General features: G+C 36.2%; 1 protein-coding gene across 1 annotated transcript in view; it reads right to left on the reverse strand.

Annotated features, from left to right (window-relative positions):
• Window positions 1-17,173, reverse strand: part of itga1 (integrin, alpha 1) — a 209,114-nt gene that overhangs the window by 71,149 nt on the left and 120,792 nt on the right. The window contains 5 exon segments of the mRNA XM_028805627.2: window positions 5,100-5,156; window positions 5,158-5,355; window positions 8,452-8,595; window positions 12,705-12,847; window positions 16,423-16,567. Of these exon segments, the coding sequence (XP_028661460.2) occupies window positions 5,100-5,156; window positions 5,158-5,355; window positions 8,452-8,595; window positions 12,705-12,847; window positions 16,423-16,567 (687 nt within the window).

A 17,173-nucleotide genomic window follows, 5' to 3' on the forward strand; every position in this document is an offset into this window, starting at 1 on the left:
CATATAAAAAAGTTTAGGAACCCCTCTCAGCCTGCATAATAATTTACTCTACTTTCAACAAAAAAGATAACGGTGGTATTTCTTTCATTTCCTTAATGACAGGTTTAAACTGTCAGTTTCAACTGTAAGGAATGTAATCAGGAAATGGAAGGCCACAGGCACAGTTGCTGTTAAACCCAGCAGGTCTGGCAGGCCAAGAAAAATACAGCAGCAGCATATGAGCAGGATTGTGAGAATGGTTACAGACAACCCACAGATCACATCCAAAGACCTGCAAGAACATCTTGCTGCAGATGGTGTATCTGTACATTGTTCTACAATTCAGCACAATTTGCACAAAGAATATCTGTACGGCAGGGTCATGAGAAAGAGGCCCTTTCTGCACTCACGTCACAAACAGAGTCACTTGTTGTATGTAAATGCTCATTTAGACAAGCCAGATTCATTTTGGAACAAAGTGCTTTGGACTGATGAGACAAAAATTGAGTTATTTGGTCATAAAAAAAGCTCTTTGCATGGCGAAAGAAGAACACCGCATTCCAAGAAAAACACCTGCTACCTGCTGTCAAATTTGGTGGAGGTTCCGTCATGCTGTGGGGCTGTGTGGCTAGTTCTGGGACTGGGGCCCTTGTTAAAGTCGAGGGTCGGATGAATTCAACCCAATATCAACAAATTCTTCAGGATAATGTTCAAGCATCAGTCACAAAGTTGAAGTTACGCAGATGTTGGATATTCCAACAAGACAATGACCAAAAACACAGTTCGAAATCTACAAAGACATTCATGCAGAGGGAGAAGTACAATGTTCTGGAATGGCCGTCAGAGTCCCCTGACTTGAACGTCATCGTAAATCTATGGAATGATTTGAAGCAGGCTGTCCATGCTCAGCAGCCATCAAATTTAACTGAACTGGAGAGATTTTGTATGGAAGAATGGTCAACAATACCTCCATCCAGAATCCAGACACTCATCAAAGGCTATAGGAGGTGTCTAGAGTCCGTTATATTTGCAAAAAGAGTCTCAACTAAGTATTGATGTCATATCTCTGTTGGGGTGCCCAAATTTATGCACCTGTCTAATTTTGTTATGATGCATAGTGCATATTTTCTGTTAATCCAGTAAACTTAATGTCACTGCTGAAATACTACTGTTTCCATAAGGCATGTCATATATTAAAAGGGAGTTGCTACTTTGAAAGCTTAGCCAATGATAAACAAAAATCCAAAGAATTAGGAGGGGTTCCCAAACTTTTTCATATGACTGTATCTTTATCAGTGCCCACCTCACTTTTTCTCTCTACCCTGTCAAGTACTTTCTGCTGGTGTGTACAGCTTATTTTTCTTTCTCTTAAATATTGTTTCATTTATCTAACAACACTGTACACTTGCCTTACTCCCTTTCAGTATATGAGTACAAATGACATTTCATTAATTGCCATTAGTTCACTTTTCTTCTCTCTTTCAACAACCTCGGCTCGACTCTAAAAGCTCACTTGATTAGACCCTCACTCCAGAAATATGTGCAGACGTCTTTTAAAGCAAGCTATTAAGTCTGTCTCCCTTAGATGCCATTATACTTCGACATCCTTAACTGAATTCAACATTTCAGACACTGCTCCAGTGGTACTTGATGCATCAGAGCTCTTCATCTTCTTCTTTAGTACCCTTTCAGTAACCTCTTGATATCATTCAGCTAGTTTCTTACATTTTCTGGAAACTGACATCATTATCCCATTTGCTAATTCACTAACTTCTATGTGTACTTCTTCCAGGACATCTTGATCTCATAACTGTCACTTGGAATGTTTTCTTCAGCATTTTAGTAGGGACTCACAACAAATGCATTCTGGCTCTTTTATTTTTGTAATCTGAAAACAGTCTCTTTTCTTTCTTCATTTTCAGCTCACTTGAAGACTGCTTCTTAGTTTATTGTGCTTTTGCAATCACTTTTTATTATTTGCTTCTTTGTAGATGTCATTGACTCTGTTCTTCTCTAAAAACTTTTTCAAATACTGAAAGCACTTTTTCGGTTAACAGTGTACAATTATGTTGAATTCTGTCTTGGTGGTTCTCAATATAAATCAAAGTTCAGATGTCTTCTTTTTCTGCAACCAAAACCTCTTCATGGTTTCTCTTACGCCAGTGAGTTGGAGGTATAATAAGGTTAAGAATAAGAATAAGGCTCCTGCTCTGTGTTGTAAAAGGCAGGTAAAGAAGGCTGGCATCAAGAAGAGCATTTGGACATTAAAAACCCCAAGATTTGGGTTGTACTGGGCTAACCTGGGTGAACCCAGGAGATGGCTGGGCAAAGTGAGAGACACTCCTCATTGTTTCCTTATTACCTTCAGACATTAACTCGTATTACTATTGTCTTAGAAAATGTATCTCCCACATTATTCAATTAGCTTCCACACTCTCAGCTTTTAGATATTCTTCCTGTTACTTTTTCTATAAGCTTCTGACCAAAAATATCACCTATTACCAACCAATTTTGTGTCGTTAGACAGATGTTCCCAAGCAATGCATTCACATTTTTCAGGTTGTCTGTGTTGCTTCTCCCAAATAATAATAAGCCCTTTGTGTTCTTTATTCAACTAGAAACAAATTTCACTATTTTTTTAAATTTTTAGCTTAGTAGTACAAATATTTTCATTGTGTGAAAGAGCTACAGAATTATTTGATTTACCTCATTTCTTCTAGTGTGTCCCTTTGAACTCCATTATAAATACTAATATTGGCCCCAAGATTAGATTAGATTACATTACATTACATAAAAAAAAAAATTAATCCCATGGGGAAATGCAGATGCATACAGCAGCAGAAACATAAAAAACAAGGATACAGCCTCGCAGGATAAATAATATATCCAGTCAATTAATTAATCGATAATAAATAAATAAATAAAAATAAGGCTAATGAGTACATCAGGTAGAAGCATTGAATTGCCTGATAACAGTTGGCAGAAAAGAACGGCAGATGCACTTCTTAGCACACTGTGGCGGAAGGATCCCGTGGCTAAAAGTGCACCATGAAAGCACCCCCTAGAGGGGACAGAGGAGATCTTTCATGATGGCATCCATTTTTGCCATCATCCTTTTCACAGCAGCTTCCAGTGTGTCCAGGGTTGTCATGTGGTGAGGCAGGCTCTCTTGATAAGTTTGTTCAGGCATTGTGCTTCTTTTGAGCTCAGGTTGCTTCCCCAGGAGACCACATCATAGAACACCACACTGGCTACTATGGACTGGTAGAACATTTCCAGCAGCTTGCTGCACATATCCAAAGACCTGAATCTCTTTAGGAAGTGCAGTTTGCTCTGGCCTTTCTTGTACAGCACCACTGTGTTTTTATTTGTTGTTTATGTGAATGTTCTACCATGCCCCCCACTACACCCCCCCCCCCCCCCCCCCCACCAAATAGGTGACTGGTCACAGAGACTTCTTGGCATGCCGGAAATCCACCAGCAGCTCTTTTGTACTCTATGTTCTTCTAAGGTATCACACAGTATGTTAACCTGCTCTGAAGGTATCCCAGATGTTATAACTACAAATCAAAATTTCTCCTTCATTATTTTGCCCAGCATATGCTACAACCACAATCAGTAGTTGTGTTCCTACAATTACCTTTAAAATTATATCACACTTATTTGCCATCTGAACTACGATATTTTTGGCCTCAGGTCTACCTATTCCACAACTGTCACTGTAACTCTACTGCCAGAAAATTCAGACATGTTACACTCACTCATAAACTTCTAATCTCCTGCATAAAAGATACTTCTTTTTTCCTGCTTGTCAACTCCACCAGTTTCCCCACATTATACCATCACACACGCAAACCTGCAAGTTAACAACTTTTAACCTTTTTATACACAATTCTTCTTGTAGCCTTCTCTTACTTATCTTGCTACCAAACCAATTCCCACAAAGTATATTGGGTCCATGGCCACCATTACAGTAATTGCATTAGTGGTAACTGTGGTACAAACAGATTATCTGCTGCCCGTTTGACAAAGGCACATGCAATAAGAATATTCAAGGGGTAATTTTTTTAAAGATTTATTTAATAATGTAAGAATCTCCAAAAATTGAGCAAAACTTCAATAAAAGCAAGCTAGGTTTGCTTGCATCTTACATTTTTGTATTATTATTTTTATGAATGTACAAAATTGTAGACTATTTAAAATATATCTGCATATATTTGAGGTTATAAGTAAACAGACTGTTGTGTTACAGTACAGAAAGAAAGATCACGGCAAACACCCTTCAGTCAATGAAAAAATATTACTGCATAGTCTTTCACCAGGTTATAGAAGATATAAATGTAATCCTTGTTTGCTACTGTTTGCTAAAACTCTCTGACAACAGCCTGAGAGAAAAGTTGATCTCTTCCATTGTTATAAAGTTCATTTATCATATTAATCCATTGTTCACATGTTGGAGACTCTTTTGAGAGCTGTTTTCATGTAATTGCAGTTAGCAGAATGTGCTTTAAATAGTTACTTTTTACCTCTGCTTGATTAAATGCTTCATTTCTCATGTACGTAACAAAAAATTCAAAACATATATTAAAATTTATGAAACTGTTAAGGGCTGTATGTATAGAATTTCAATATTTCTGTGATTTTGTACAATGACCAAAACACAGGTAAGCATTCAATGGTTACTTTTAATGAAAAATTATAAACTACTTACAAACTGCATCAGTTACTGGCAGACTATGTTCTAATAAAACTGTAGCCAAATTATTTGAGTCTAAAAATTCAGTTTTGATGCCAAACTATTATATTGTTGAGTTCAACTGAAAACATTCTATCCCTGTGTTAAAAAATTAACAAACGAATAGTGCAGAAATCTACAGATTAAATATAACCGCAAGGTCCTCAATGCTATCTAGAATGTCAAATTATATCAATAATTACTTCCAAGCAAATACACATTTAGAAAGACTTTCATAACATATTTGTAATGCTCAGATGTGCTACTTACCATTAAACCGATGCAATCTGTAACATTTATGGGCCACTAAACCTCTATTAAATTATGTAAGATCTTGCTTTATCACATTAATAAATCAAAATGATTTAAAAATCCAAAGTCTTACCTGTACATATTCCTTTCTGATAGATTTGCCTGATCCATGGTAGAAATATACGGCCCCCCCTATGGTCATCCTCCAACGGGGCTCCAATAACTACATCATTAAATCCATCAAGGTTAAGATCCTTCACCGCGGCAATGGCTGTCCCAAACCGTGACCCACAGGGCTCATTTTTATTTGAAGTAGTACAAGATCGTGAATGTACTGTGCAACACGTCTGATTTTTTGGTTTCAGGATCATCTGAAGTTCAAATGTATGCTATGAAGGGATGGAAAACTCAGTTATATTTTATTTATTTTTAAAAACAAATACATTTGATTCTGCAACAGTTAAAATGTCTCAATTTGAAGTTTCAAATGTTACCATCAGGCTCATCTTTTTGACTTATTACTAAGGCTTATGAGCAGTAGATTCTGACATCTTTTAATACCAGGACTTTAAGTATTTTGAACTCTAATGTACAAAGATGGTATTGGTGAAGCGTAGATCCTGTTAAACTTGAAATAAGTGAACTTAAGCCAAGTGGCTTTGTTTTCATTCATACATCATATTGCAGCATACAGTGGCACAGCATAATGTTCCCCAGGACTAGGGTACAAGGACACAGGACAAGTGCAAGACAGGTAAAAAACTATAATATACTACAAATAGGTATATAGATAAAAAAATAATAAATAAATAAATAAATAACAGGTAAGTAAATTAGATAGTAATAATATAAAATAATAACAACAACTAATAATAAAAAACAACAGCAGTAATAAATGTAGCAAATGTACTGCATATAAATAATCTGTTATGAGCAGACCTGCGGGCAGGGGGCAGCACAGAGTTCAGAGTCCTGATAGCCAAGGAGCAGAAGCTGTTGCAGAACATGACAGAACTGGTCTGGATGCTACACTACCTTCTACCAGATGGAAGTGAGACAAAGAAACTGTGGGAGGGGAGGGAGCAGTCCTACACAATGCTGTATGCTTTATGAATGTATCACTTTATAAAGATGTCTTTAATGGAGGGCAGAGAGGTCCCAATGATCTTTTCTGCTGTGTACACTATTCATTGTAGAATCTTATGTTCAGAGACACTGCAGTTCCCAAACTAGACAGTAATGCAGCTGGTCAGAGCGCTCTCGATGGTGCCCCTGTAGAATGTGGTGAGAATATGGGGTGGCAGACTTTCCTTCTTCAGCCACTGAAGGAAATGGAGACAACGCTGCATCTTCTTGGCTATGGTGATGTTAACTGACCAATTACAATTAGAGATAAATATCATTATCAATGTAAATATCATGATCAGTAATATTACCAATGGAAATATTAGATGTGTGATCAGATTATTGCAATTATAGTATTCAGGGGCTCTTGGAAGATGATTCTGAACTTAAGCAAGACAAAACATAGCTTAATAACAATTAAATTAATAATTACAGGAGGAAAGAGTATGAAACATAAAAGGGTAAATTAACAAAACCTATGCCTCAGGTCCAACCTATACAAGTAGGGTGCCTAACTATTCCGTTTGGGGTGGCAGGCCCACTTGCCCGCTATAAATCACAATTTTCCACTCAGTTTCCCTCAACCAAATCACTCTCATTTTGTACCTCTGTCTTTTCTTTTTCCAGCCAGTGGAAACCAGATCAGCTACTTCCTCCCAACTCCAATCTCATCAATCGACCTTTTAAGTTGTAGCCCACAATCACTTCTGGGTACCCCGTGGTTTTTTACGTCTTTTATAAGTTCTGGTGTTGTATGGGTATGATTTAGTGGTATGAGGGTTTCCTGCATCTTTTTCTAACCTTAAAGTTGATTGTGTTGGTTTGGACATGTGCAGAGGAGAGATGCTGGGTATTTTGGGAGAAGAATGCTAAGGATAGAGCTGCCAGGGAAGAGGAAAAAAAGAAGGCCTAACTGAAGGTTTATGGGTGTGGTGAGAGAGGACATGCAGGTGATGGGTGTAACAGAACAAGATGCAGAGGACAGAAAGATATGGAAGAAGATGATCTGCTGTGGCAACGCCTAACGGGAGCAGCCGAAAGAAGAAGAAGAAGTGTTCCAAGCCAGTTACCTCATTCCTTCAATCTGATTGCTTTATGTTGCTGGACCTGAAACTGTGTATGCAGTATCTGTGGACTTATACTGCAGTTTCTGTATCTCTGATGCGATGAAATTATCTTCTAGACATAATATAGCATTGCCAAAGTGAACACGAGTGCTTCTGTAAAGGAGAAGGACTTTATTCTGTCTTATCTTATAAAATTAATCTTCTTGTCTTGTTATTTAAATTGAATAGAAATGCTTCTCTACAGTAGGAGAACTTTAATTTGTCTTCTTATAAAATTAATCTTTTCTTTCTTTGTTATTTAAAGCAGTGCCTTTAAACGAATCATGCAGACTTTACTAATTTGCAAGTAGCTAATTCTGATAACACATTTAGACCCAGTTGTGCAAACTGCTATTCAAATTATGTAAGCCAGCTTTGTCTAGCTGCAGAGAGGACCTCTCAGATTTTAAACACCCCTACCTGCTTTAAAGATATAAACCTTTCTGCTACCGAAGAAGGTGATGGGACATGGGGGAAAGGAAACACTCGGGTGCCTTTTTTACAGAACACACACACACACACACACACACACACATTGTTTATTTCATGTTAAATTTCACAATTGCCTGAAAGCTTTTAAAGAGAGTAGCAATTGTGAATATCTAGGTGTAACAGCTCTGCTGCCTCAGTTTTAGGAAGATAAGTTCAAATTGTTCTCTGATTTCTATCTGTGTGTAGTGTGCACATACTCATGAGCACAAAGGTTACTCCACGGTTTCTCTCCCATCCAAAACTGGTCCTGGACTGTTTTTTTTTTTTGCGGTTTTAGACTCAATTTCCTTGTCATCCTGAATTAAACTAAAAGGTGTTGATGGATGAGTGACTGGAAAAATAAAATATGCTCTATATTTGTAATTTCCCATCTGGGCTTCATTTCTACTTGTTTTTCAGTAATATGTAACAAAAATAGTTTGACAGAAAACAATTGCACTTTTTTAATAGATTTTAAAAGCCCTGGAATAATCATTTGCAAATCATTTTAAAGAAAGACTCCATAGTTATGGGCTATAAAAGCACTATCCCGACTTATGTATTGTAAAATTTAAAAGAGATGTGAAACTTTGGACATTTGAGACCACACAGCAGGTGACTTTGCTAAATGTGAAAGCATCAAATATAATAGTTCATTACCTGCCATAGTTGCAGTTTCAACTATAGTTATTCCACAAGGTGGATATCACAGAAAAAACATTAAAACAGTATATTTAGACCTAGTCAGTATGTGATAGGGAAACCAGGACTCTCACCACTAACCTTGTTAAGTGTGTACACATACACCTGCCCCTGCTCGTCTCTTTCCGGCCCCATAAACATTGGAGCACCAATCAGGAGAATGTCAGTAATGTTATCATTGTTCACATCAACTGCTGTCAGGACGCTTCCAAAATATGAGCCAATCTAGAGAAAAAGGAAAACTTTTTAAAGCAGAAAGTCACAATTCATGGATAACAATATTCACTTACACCTTCCAGTACATGATGAGTCATTTTTTGCTTTCCTTTTTTATTGAATTTTTCAGCATTGTTTTTTGTCATAAATTTTGTATTTGTATTTTAGCAAGTTTATAAATAATTGTGACTCCAGTTTTTATCCACGGAATAGAAATTGAGGTGGTTCTGGCATAAAGTTCTGGGGAATGAACCTGGACAGAAATCTGGATTTCTGCAATCACATTGGCTACAGAGAAAAAAGGGAAGCATTAGTTGTAGATACTGAAGAGGCTCAGGGTTCTTTGTGTCAGCAAAACTTTTTATGTAAGCATTCCATTAGTCTATGGTTATAAATGTGCTTTTTTTTACACCACGTTAAGTTATAACAGTAACATGCAATGGCTAATTCTTCAGTGGTGTTTCAAGGAGCACCTACTGTGAATAGATATTACGATGTACTGTAACAACTACCTAGAGTGTTTTTTTCTGTCAATGCAATATGTCCATTTTAATTATCTTAAAGACATATACTATCTATCTATCTATCTATCTATCTATCTATCTATCTATCTATCTATCTATCTATCTATCTATCTATCTATCTATCTATCTATCTATCTATCTATCCATCTGTCCTGCAGTAAAAAAAATATTTCAAAATTGTACTCCCTTTTCCTATGCATGAGAATATATTATGTAAACATCTTTAATAAATGCAATAACATATTGCAATATATAAAGTCATGTGATAAGATAAGTATACCACATGAAATGTTTTTTTAAACATATGTGGACATATCCAGATTTAATCTTCATGTAAACAATATCTTTAGATAAAGGTGTTGTAATTGGAAAATATAATGAAAATTAATTTATTTAAAGACAAATGAGCAGATATGCCATTCCTGTCTGTTGAAAAGCTAAGTACACTATAATCACTGGTATTGCCCCCTTTGGCAGAAACAACTCCAAGCAGACATTTCCTGTAACTGTCTAACAGTCTCCTACATCAACTGGCAGAAAGTGTTTCTCACTCCTCCATTCAGAATTCTGTCAGCTGTGTGATGTTTGAGGGGTGTCTTGAATGTGCAGTTCATTTCAAATCCCTCTCAGCATCTCAATGGAATTCAGATCCAGGCTTTGACTTAGCCATATCAAAACCCTCTGTTTCTTTCTTTACAGTCACTCTTTGGTGGAGTTACCAGTATGTTTAGGGTCATTTTCATGTTGCAAGGTCCACTTTTGATTATGCTACAATCTTCTGACAGATGGTCTAATATTATTATTAATTACCATCTGGTACATTAAAGAATTCCTAGTGGATTCTGTGACGGTGAGCTGCTGAGTACCCAGTGGAACAAAGCAACCCAAAACCATAACATTCCTACCACCATGTTTCACAAGTTGAGGTCAGGTTCTACTAGTTAAATGCTGTCTTTGGTTTTCATCAAACATGTCTTCTCGTACTGTGGACAATTAACTCTATCTTTGCCTCATCTATCCAGAGCACATTGTTCCAGAAGTCCTGGACTTTGCCTAAATGTTCATGGACAAACTTTAGTCTTCCCCTTATGTTCCTTCTGAAGAACAAAGTCTTTCCAACCTTCAATGTAAACCTAATTTGTGCTTTCTAATGGTAGACTCATGCACTTTGACATAAACAGTAACAACAGCTACCTGTAGATTTCCATAATGAAATTCTGATGTGCTTAGAGACTTCTTTCAGCATTTTGTGTTCTGCTCTAAGGCTGAACCAGTTGGGGCAGCCTGGCTTAGACAAGTTGGTAGTTGTTTGAAATCTATCTTCCAGAACAGTGGAATGGTTGATTTCCAGTTCAGAGATGTTCTTAAATCACTTCCCAGATATATAAAGATCTATAACCATCTTTCTGAAAGCCTCACAGAGCTCTTTCAATGAAGGCATGTTGATAACACATACTTCACCAACAAAGAGCAAACAAAACTAAATGGCTAAGTTTTAAATAAGAGAGGCTAATTCAAGATCTTCTCTAATGATGTTCTGATGGGGCAACAGAATCTAATTTTAGGTATCTGAGGTAGTGGTAAATGTAGGGGTGTTACTACTATTTAAAATGCAAAATTTGCATTTATGTTTATTTAAATTATATAGTGGACTACAAAATATAAATGTCACATGATGTTTGTTATATTTTATCATCTTTATCAATCGATATTAGTTCAAATATTGGTATGTCCACATATATTATTATACATGTCATTAAATAAATAAAAAATATAGTATATATGAGCCAAGGAGAGTGGACTGGAACGTGCATGTGTGAACAATGACGACTTCACTGGACTAGTCAGTGGGGGGCTAGATGCCATTGAGTGAGCATGTGTACTGTGTGGCCATCGCATTCAAAATGACTGGCCAAGTAGAGTAACGAATCTGCATTAAATTTTGCGTTATGATTGAACATTCGTCCACGGAAACTATTTGGATGATTCAGAAGACTTTTGGGGAAGATGCTGTGAAAGAAAAATTACTTGCAAGCTACGGAAGTTTAAAAGCTAAACAAAGCCGTTTTGCTATAGTAAAAGGTTATTCATACAGGCATCTGTCATAAGACAGGGTGCAGCAAGCTGACCTAGGACAATTTCCAGTTTCTTTAGGAATGCGTCTGTTTGACACAGGAAAGATGACCTTTCCTTCTTTAGGGTCTATCTGACAAGTAAAAAAAAATAAGAACAGATGGCCCATTAGCATAATAAAATAAAATGTAAATGATATTATGCTTTTTGATTAAGTAAGGGGAAGGGGAGAGCAAAAATATAAAAAAGCAAATTGAAAAAGGAAACTTTGCTCTTCTGCCTTGCAACGAAGAATCCATGAACTCATCTGTGACTGAATAAAAATCTAATTGATCAAACTATTCCTGTCTTCCTCAGGGGGTTTCTTCCACAATCCAATAAGTACAGCGCAAATAAAAGTGTGACACAAATGCTTCAAAGATGACCGAGAATCTATTGAAATTGATCCATGTCCTGGACTTTCCCTAAACTAAAATCACCTTTGAAAGGGAAGCGATTTCAAACTGTTAATGAGATTCAGGAAAATATAATGAGGCAGCTGTTGGAGATTCTAACAAAGGATTTTGCAGAGAGTTTTGAACAGTGAAAGAGACTCTGGGAGAACTGTGTGAGGTCCCAGTGCCTACTTTGAAGAGGACTGAGGTGTCATTGTCACCTGTACAATGTTTCTTGTATCTTCTTCAATAAATATATCTATTTTTATTTTACATGGCTGGATACTTTACGGACAGTTAGGAACATGAAATTGAAAGGTTTATAATGAGCAACCTAAAATCCCAACCTAAGAACTATAAACATACTGAGTCAGAACCTAACCAGAAAAGTTAATGGGAGGAAACCCTCCAAAGTTACTAATCTGAAATGGTTCACAATGGAGTAGTGGGTTCATTTTACCTTCATCAGTTTGACCACCCAATTAGCAATTATTGTAAACATCTGGCTGCATTTATTGAAATCAGTTATTGAAGGTAATGGAATAATTACTTTTTTAAAGAATGACAAAGGACTTCTGATGGCTTTCCTCAACAACAGTAAAGACGTTATAAAATGTAAGCATGATTTCTTCACTCAGGAATCCTTTATACATTTGAAAGATCCAGATCATAATCTGATAATACTTGAGGTCAACCATACGGAGAGATTTATAAAGTTAAAAAGCGATAAATATTTTTTTTAACAAATTGTTTGAAGTTCTAAGAAAATTAGAAGTTCAATTATCTGTAGCATAGCCTTACAAAGTTTAATCAGTCTATAGCCTAAGCAAACTAAGAGTTACAGTTAAAAGATAGAAAGGAACACATTTCCACAATCAACAGCTGCTCTTTACATATTGCTCAAAAATGCATGCACATATCATTCAGAAAATCACTTTATAAGCTGGACATGAAGGATTCCTGAGAAGAAGTTATAATTTCAAAGAGATCATACTGTAACATATGGGTATTTGAAACAGAATGATTGTGCACTGCATTGATGAACTGTATAATGAAAACACAGTGTCTGAAACATAATGTTATTTACCTGTTCTCCATTTATTGTCTGTGTGATGCTCATCTCATCACCATTCATGGTATACACAATAACTCTTCCAGTATGATTGTACCGTGGAGCTCCTGCAATGTATAGCACTCCATCGGCCACAGATGCAGAATGGACATCATAACCTGGAAAAGAAGTTAATTGCTGGAAGAATTAAGTGATGAAAATATAGTGTACATTGGAAAAGTTGCTTTTTAACACTACAAATAGTACATGATAAAGAATAAAACTTTGACAATTAGAGGAAAATTAAAACACAAGGCAAATGGATTCTTCTTTGTTAAAAATTTCTTTTATAAATTTTTTCTTTTATAATTTTTTCTTTTTTAAAAAATTAAACTTCAATCCACATTACCCTTCAACTCCTTGAAAATGTTAAGACATGTAATCAAAATAAGTTCAACCCATGATCAAGTTGAATCTAATTTTAAAGATTTTTCAGTGATCATGTATGGAAAAATGTGTTAGACCAAGTGGAAGTTAACTTCCATCCAGCACAGACTCAGGGCCTGCGTGATCCTGAACTGAGTTAAGCAGTTGAAAGTGAATAAATGGCTGGATGGATCTGTCAGAGAAAAGATGTCACGTGCCACAGTCATTTGCAAAGTAATCTCTGAGTTCAAACAGAACAATTTTGATTAATGCTTTAACCTTAAAGGCATGAGCAGAGGAAAACAAAGGGTAATTTGCTAAAAGTACTGTTGCAATTTCAGAGAAATAGGGGAGATAAAATAGAAAGAAGAAAAATGTAGTAAAGATAAAGCAAATGGGAGGCTACAGTGCCTCTGGTTTAAAAGTCAAGGCGGCGGAATAGAATTTAGGAGTAATCATGGACTCTGACCTAAACTTTAAATCACATATTAACCAGGTTACTAGAGACTGCATTTTTTCACTTAGGGAATATAGTAAAAGTTAGACCTCTAATAACTTTACAAGACACTGAAAAATCAATTCACACTTCTGTTTTTGGTCAGCTAGATTGCTGCAAAGCACTCCTAACAAGACTACATAAGAAATATGTCAGTCTTCTGCAATTAATGCAGAATGCAGAAGCCAGAATTTTAACTAGAAAAAGAAAATCTGAGCACATCACATCAGTTTTAGTGTTGTTACATTGGTTACCCTTTGTCATTCAGAACTGACTTTCAAATATCACTAATAGTACTTAAATAGCATTAAATAATCTGCTAATAATTCCGGTCTTAGAAGAAGCTGTGAAGTGGTCTTATGCTGTTATGCATCTAAAATCTGGAATAGTTTACCAGGAGAGATACGCCAGGCTAATACTGTGGAACATTTTCAAAAACTAATAAAAACCCATTGTTTTAATTTGGCTTTTTTGGAGCTGCAATTCAATTTTACTCTTAACAGACGATATATTGTAGAATGCCCACTGGGTATTGAGCAGTGTTTTGGCCATGACTCCCACCATTACTTTTGTTTTTTCTGTCCTCCTGGCCATCAGACCTTATCACCAGACTCATCTTTAGAGTCTTACATCATGAAATTGTGTATAAGGAAGCTAATCTTCTACAAGATATACAGTATATCTGTTTTATAAGATCGTATAGATTTGTTTCTTTCTTTCTTACTTATTCATTAATATTTTTTCTTTTTCTCATGTAACTATCTTTTGACATCTTGTAAAGGACTTTGAGCTAAATTGCTTGTATGAAAATGTGCTATATAAACAGACGTTGTTGTTCATCTGATTTCTGTCTAAGAGTAGATACAAAACTAGGCACTTCCTTTTGCCATCTTCCTTGTGTGTGTTTGATTGTATCCTGAAGTTATAGCTTGTAATGACAAGAACCCATTTTGTTCTGGTGCAGCACCTCCAAAAGCACAGAAACCTACAAAGAATGAAAAACTCAGTTTTCAATGAAGTGATTGTGAAGCATGTCTGGTAGTACAGGTTCCAGTTTTTATGCTGATGTTACTTGTCTTGGAGCCTTGATAGCCAAGGTTGACTGATTACTGGAGTTGCTATAAGGCTCAAGAAAAGGTGGCAGGAGTTCAGAGCAACTATATAGGGTATGTATATGGGATATTAGCACCATCCCCTTCAAAATGAACGCATTTCTTTCTTTTTTCCTTCCCCAGTGATATAAAGCAACTTTAAAATATTATTCCATGTTTCAAGTGATTAGTACTACAGTTTTGAAAGGTTTTTTTATACAATAGGATTACTCTCCTATGGAAACAAGCCATCCTGTTTCACCATTTTCATTTTCCTTAAACAGATGAGCAGTGCTTTGCTTTTCCTTCAGGCTTCCTTTGTTTTTATTAAACTGTCTAACAAGGAATGTCTGTAGAATGTATTGTTCAGCTACTAAGCCATTGCAAGAGAAGTTTTACGTCTTGATGATGTGCCAGATGACTGGGTTTATGGTTGTGATGTGTGCTAAACCTGTACTGTATAATAAACGCTGGCTAACAAATATGATCCTGTGTCTTTTTTTTATTAACAGATGGTCAAGCTCTGCAGCTGTAGAGACTAATAATGAGTACTTCATCTTAGAACCTTATAAGGAAACGTAAGTCTCAATTACCAGACCACCTCTTATTGCTGACTGTTCTAATATCTAATTTTTGTACTTTTTGCTTGTTTTTTTACAGTCAGATGGTATTCAAAATATACACAAAATATTAGTTGTGAGAAAAAAGAAGACATTTCATTAACACTACAGCACAATGAACATTGGACAGGGGCAGCAGCATCACAGGAGAAAGAACACAGCTTAAGCCTATAGAAGGTGCAAATATTACATCTAGAGTAATAATACTTTAACAAGAAAATACTATAATAATAATAATCGCAGACCAAGCTCATCCAAATCAGGGCTGTGGGAGGACAGAGCCTATTCAAGTGGCATTTGGGGCGAATTGGGAACCTGTCACAGACAAGGTCGAGTTCATCACATGGTCCACTCATGCACACCTTCTCATGAGGCCATTAACCTGAGCTGCACGTCTTGAGTTGAAAACTCAGGGAGAACATCAATGAGACCCATCCATCTTAATCCATCTAAAATCATCTAAGGAGAACATTAAAACTAACACTGCTGGTTGATACCTATTGCCTAATGGCTCCAAAAATGGCAACTTCAGATACAAAACTTCCTTGTTATGTGTATTTATAATATGACATTCTTTAGTAAAAGTTTCTTTCAAACGTTTTCTATCTGCACCCCTGGATTTATCTTAAGGCAGCAAATAACAGACTCATTTATCATCCGGTGAACATTTGTAGTGATTTATAAAATATCCACCCATCTATCATCAAACCCACTGAAGCCGTTTTCAGAGTTGTGCTTGTCAAAGTATATCTCGGCAGCATCACACACAAGGCAGCAGCCAAACTTACATCGCAGCGCCAGTACATTCCAAGGATTATACAGAACACTGAAATGGGGCCAATTCAGAGTTTCCATTTAAATGAATATCTTTGCAATGTGCAAAGAATGCTAGCTACCTGGAAAAAACCTACGTAGATGCAGTGAAAGTATGAAAACTCCAAATAGAGGGATCCTAGGCCAGATTTAAAATCAGGGGAGCACTGCTAACCACTACTGTAAATCACATTTTTGCCAGTTTAGAAAACAGTAAAAAATAATCAACGAAGTAAGAAAGTGCAGCTTAAAGCAATTCAAAGATTAACCTCATCGGTCATTGTATGCAAATTTACTGAATAACTTACCAATATACCCAGCGAGAGCGTCATATGTACCCATTGGTGGAGTGTTAAATGCACTGTTGTTTGGAATTATGAAGTCATTTCCATTTTGCATGACCACTGTTCCATTCCAGTCATAAGCTCCAACTGCTCCCAGCATAACGCGCTCCTGCCAATATGCAAAAAGTGCTCATTTAAAAACAAACGCAACAACAATGATTAGCCATCAGAAAGCAAACTGGGTTTCAGATTTCTTTGTCTCAGCAGCACCAAAACAAAACTACAGTACTAGGGTGATGTGTATCTATCTTTTTGTAATAAAATCAGCTGAACAGCAATAGAGAAATTACTATTTCCTTTTTTTTAACAAAAAATGTTAATCTGAGAGCGTGCATTACATTTCTGAGACCATTTTTGCTGATTTCGATGTTTTTCTACACCAATATGTTAGATTGTTTGACCACATTTACAACCTGTCATGAAGAACAAAATACAGCCGGATATTTCACATACAAATTTCCCATATTTCAAAGGTTCACTATGTAAACCAAATATTTATTTATCTGCTATATTACATTTAATGATACACAAAAAATCCAGTATGTATCAAAAATCCCCAAAAACTTAATTCACCCATCACCACTCACTCTTAATAGGCATAAACACCATGCACCTATTTTAGTACCAATATGCTTTACTTTAGAAGTACATTTCCAAAAGAGCTGAATAGATAATATACTGGAAAGTGAAGGCATTAATACCAGGGTGTCAGGAC

This window comes from Erpetoichthys calabaricus, chromosome 7 (genome assembly GCF_900747795.2).
Source record: "Erpetoichthys calabaricus chromosome 7, fErpCal1.3, whole genome shotgun sequence".
Classification (NCBI taxonomy): domain Eukaryota; kingdom Metazoa; phylum Chordata; class Cladistia; order Polypteriformes; family Polypteridae; genus Erpetoichthys; species Erpetoichthys calabaricus.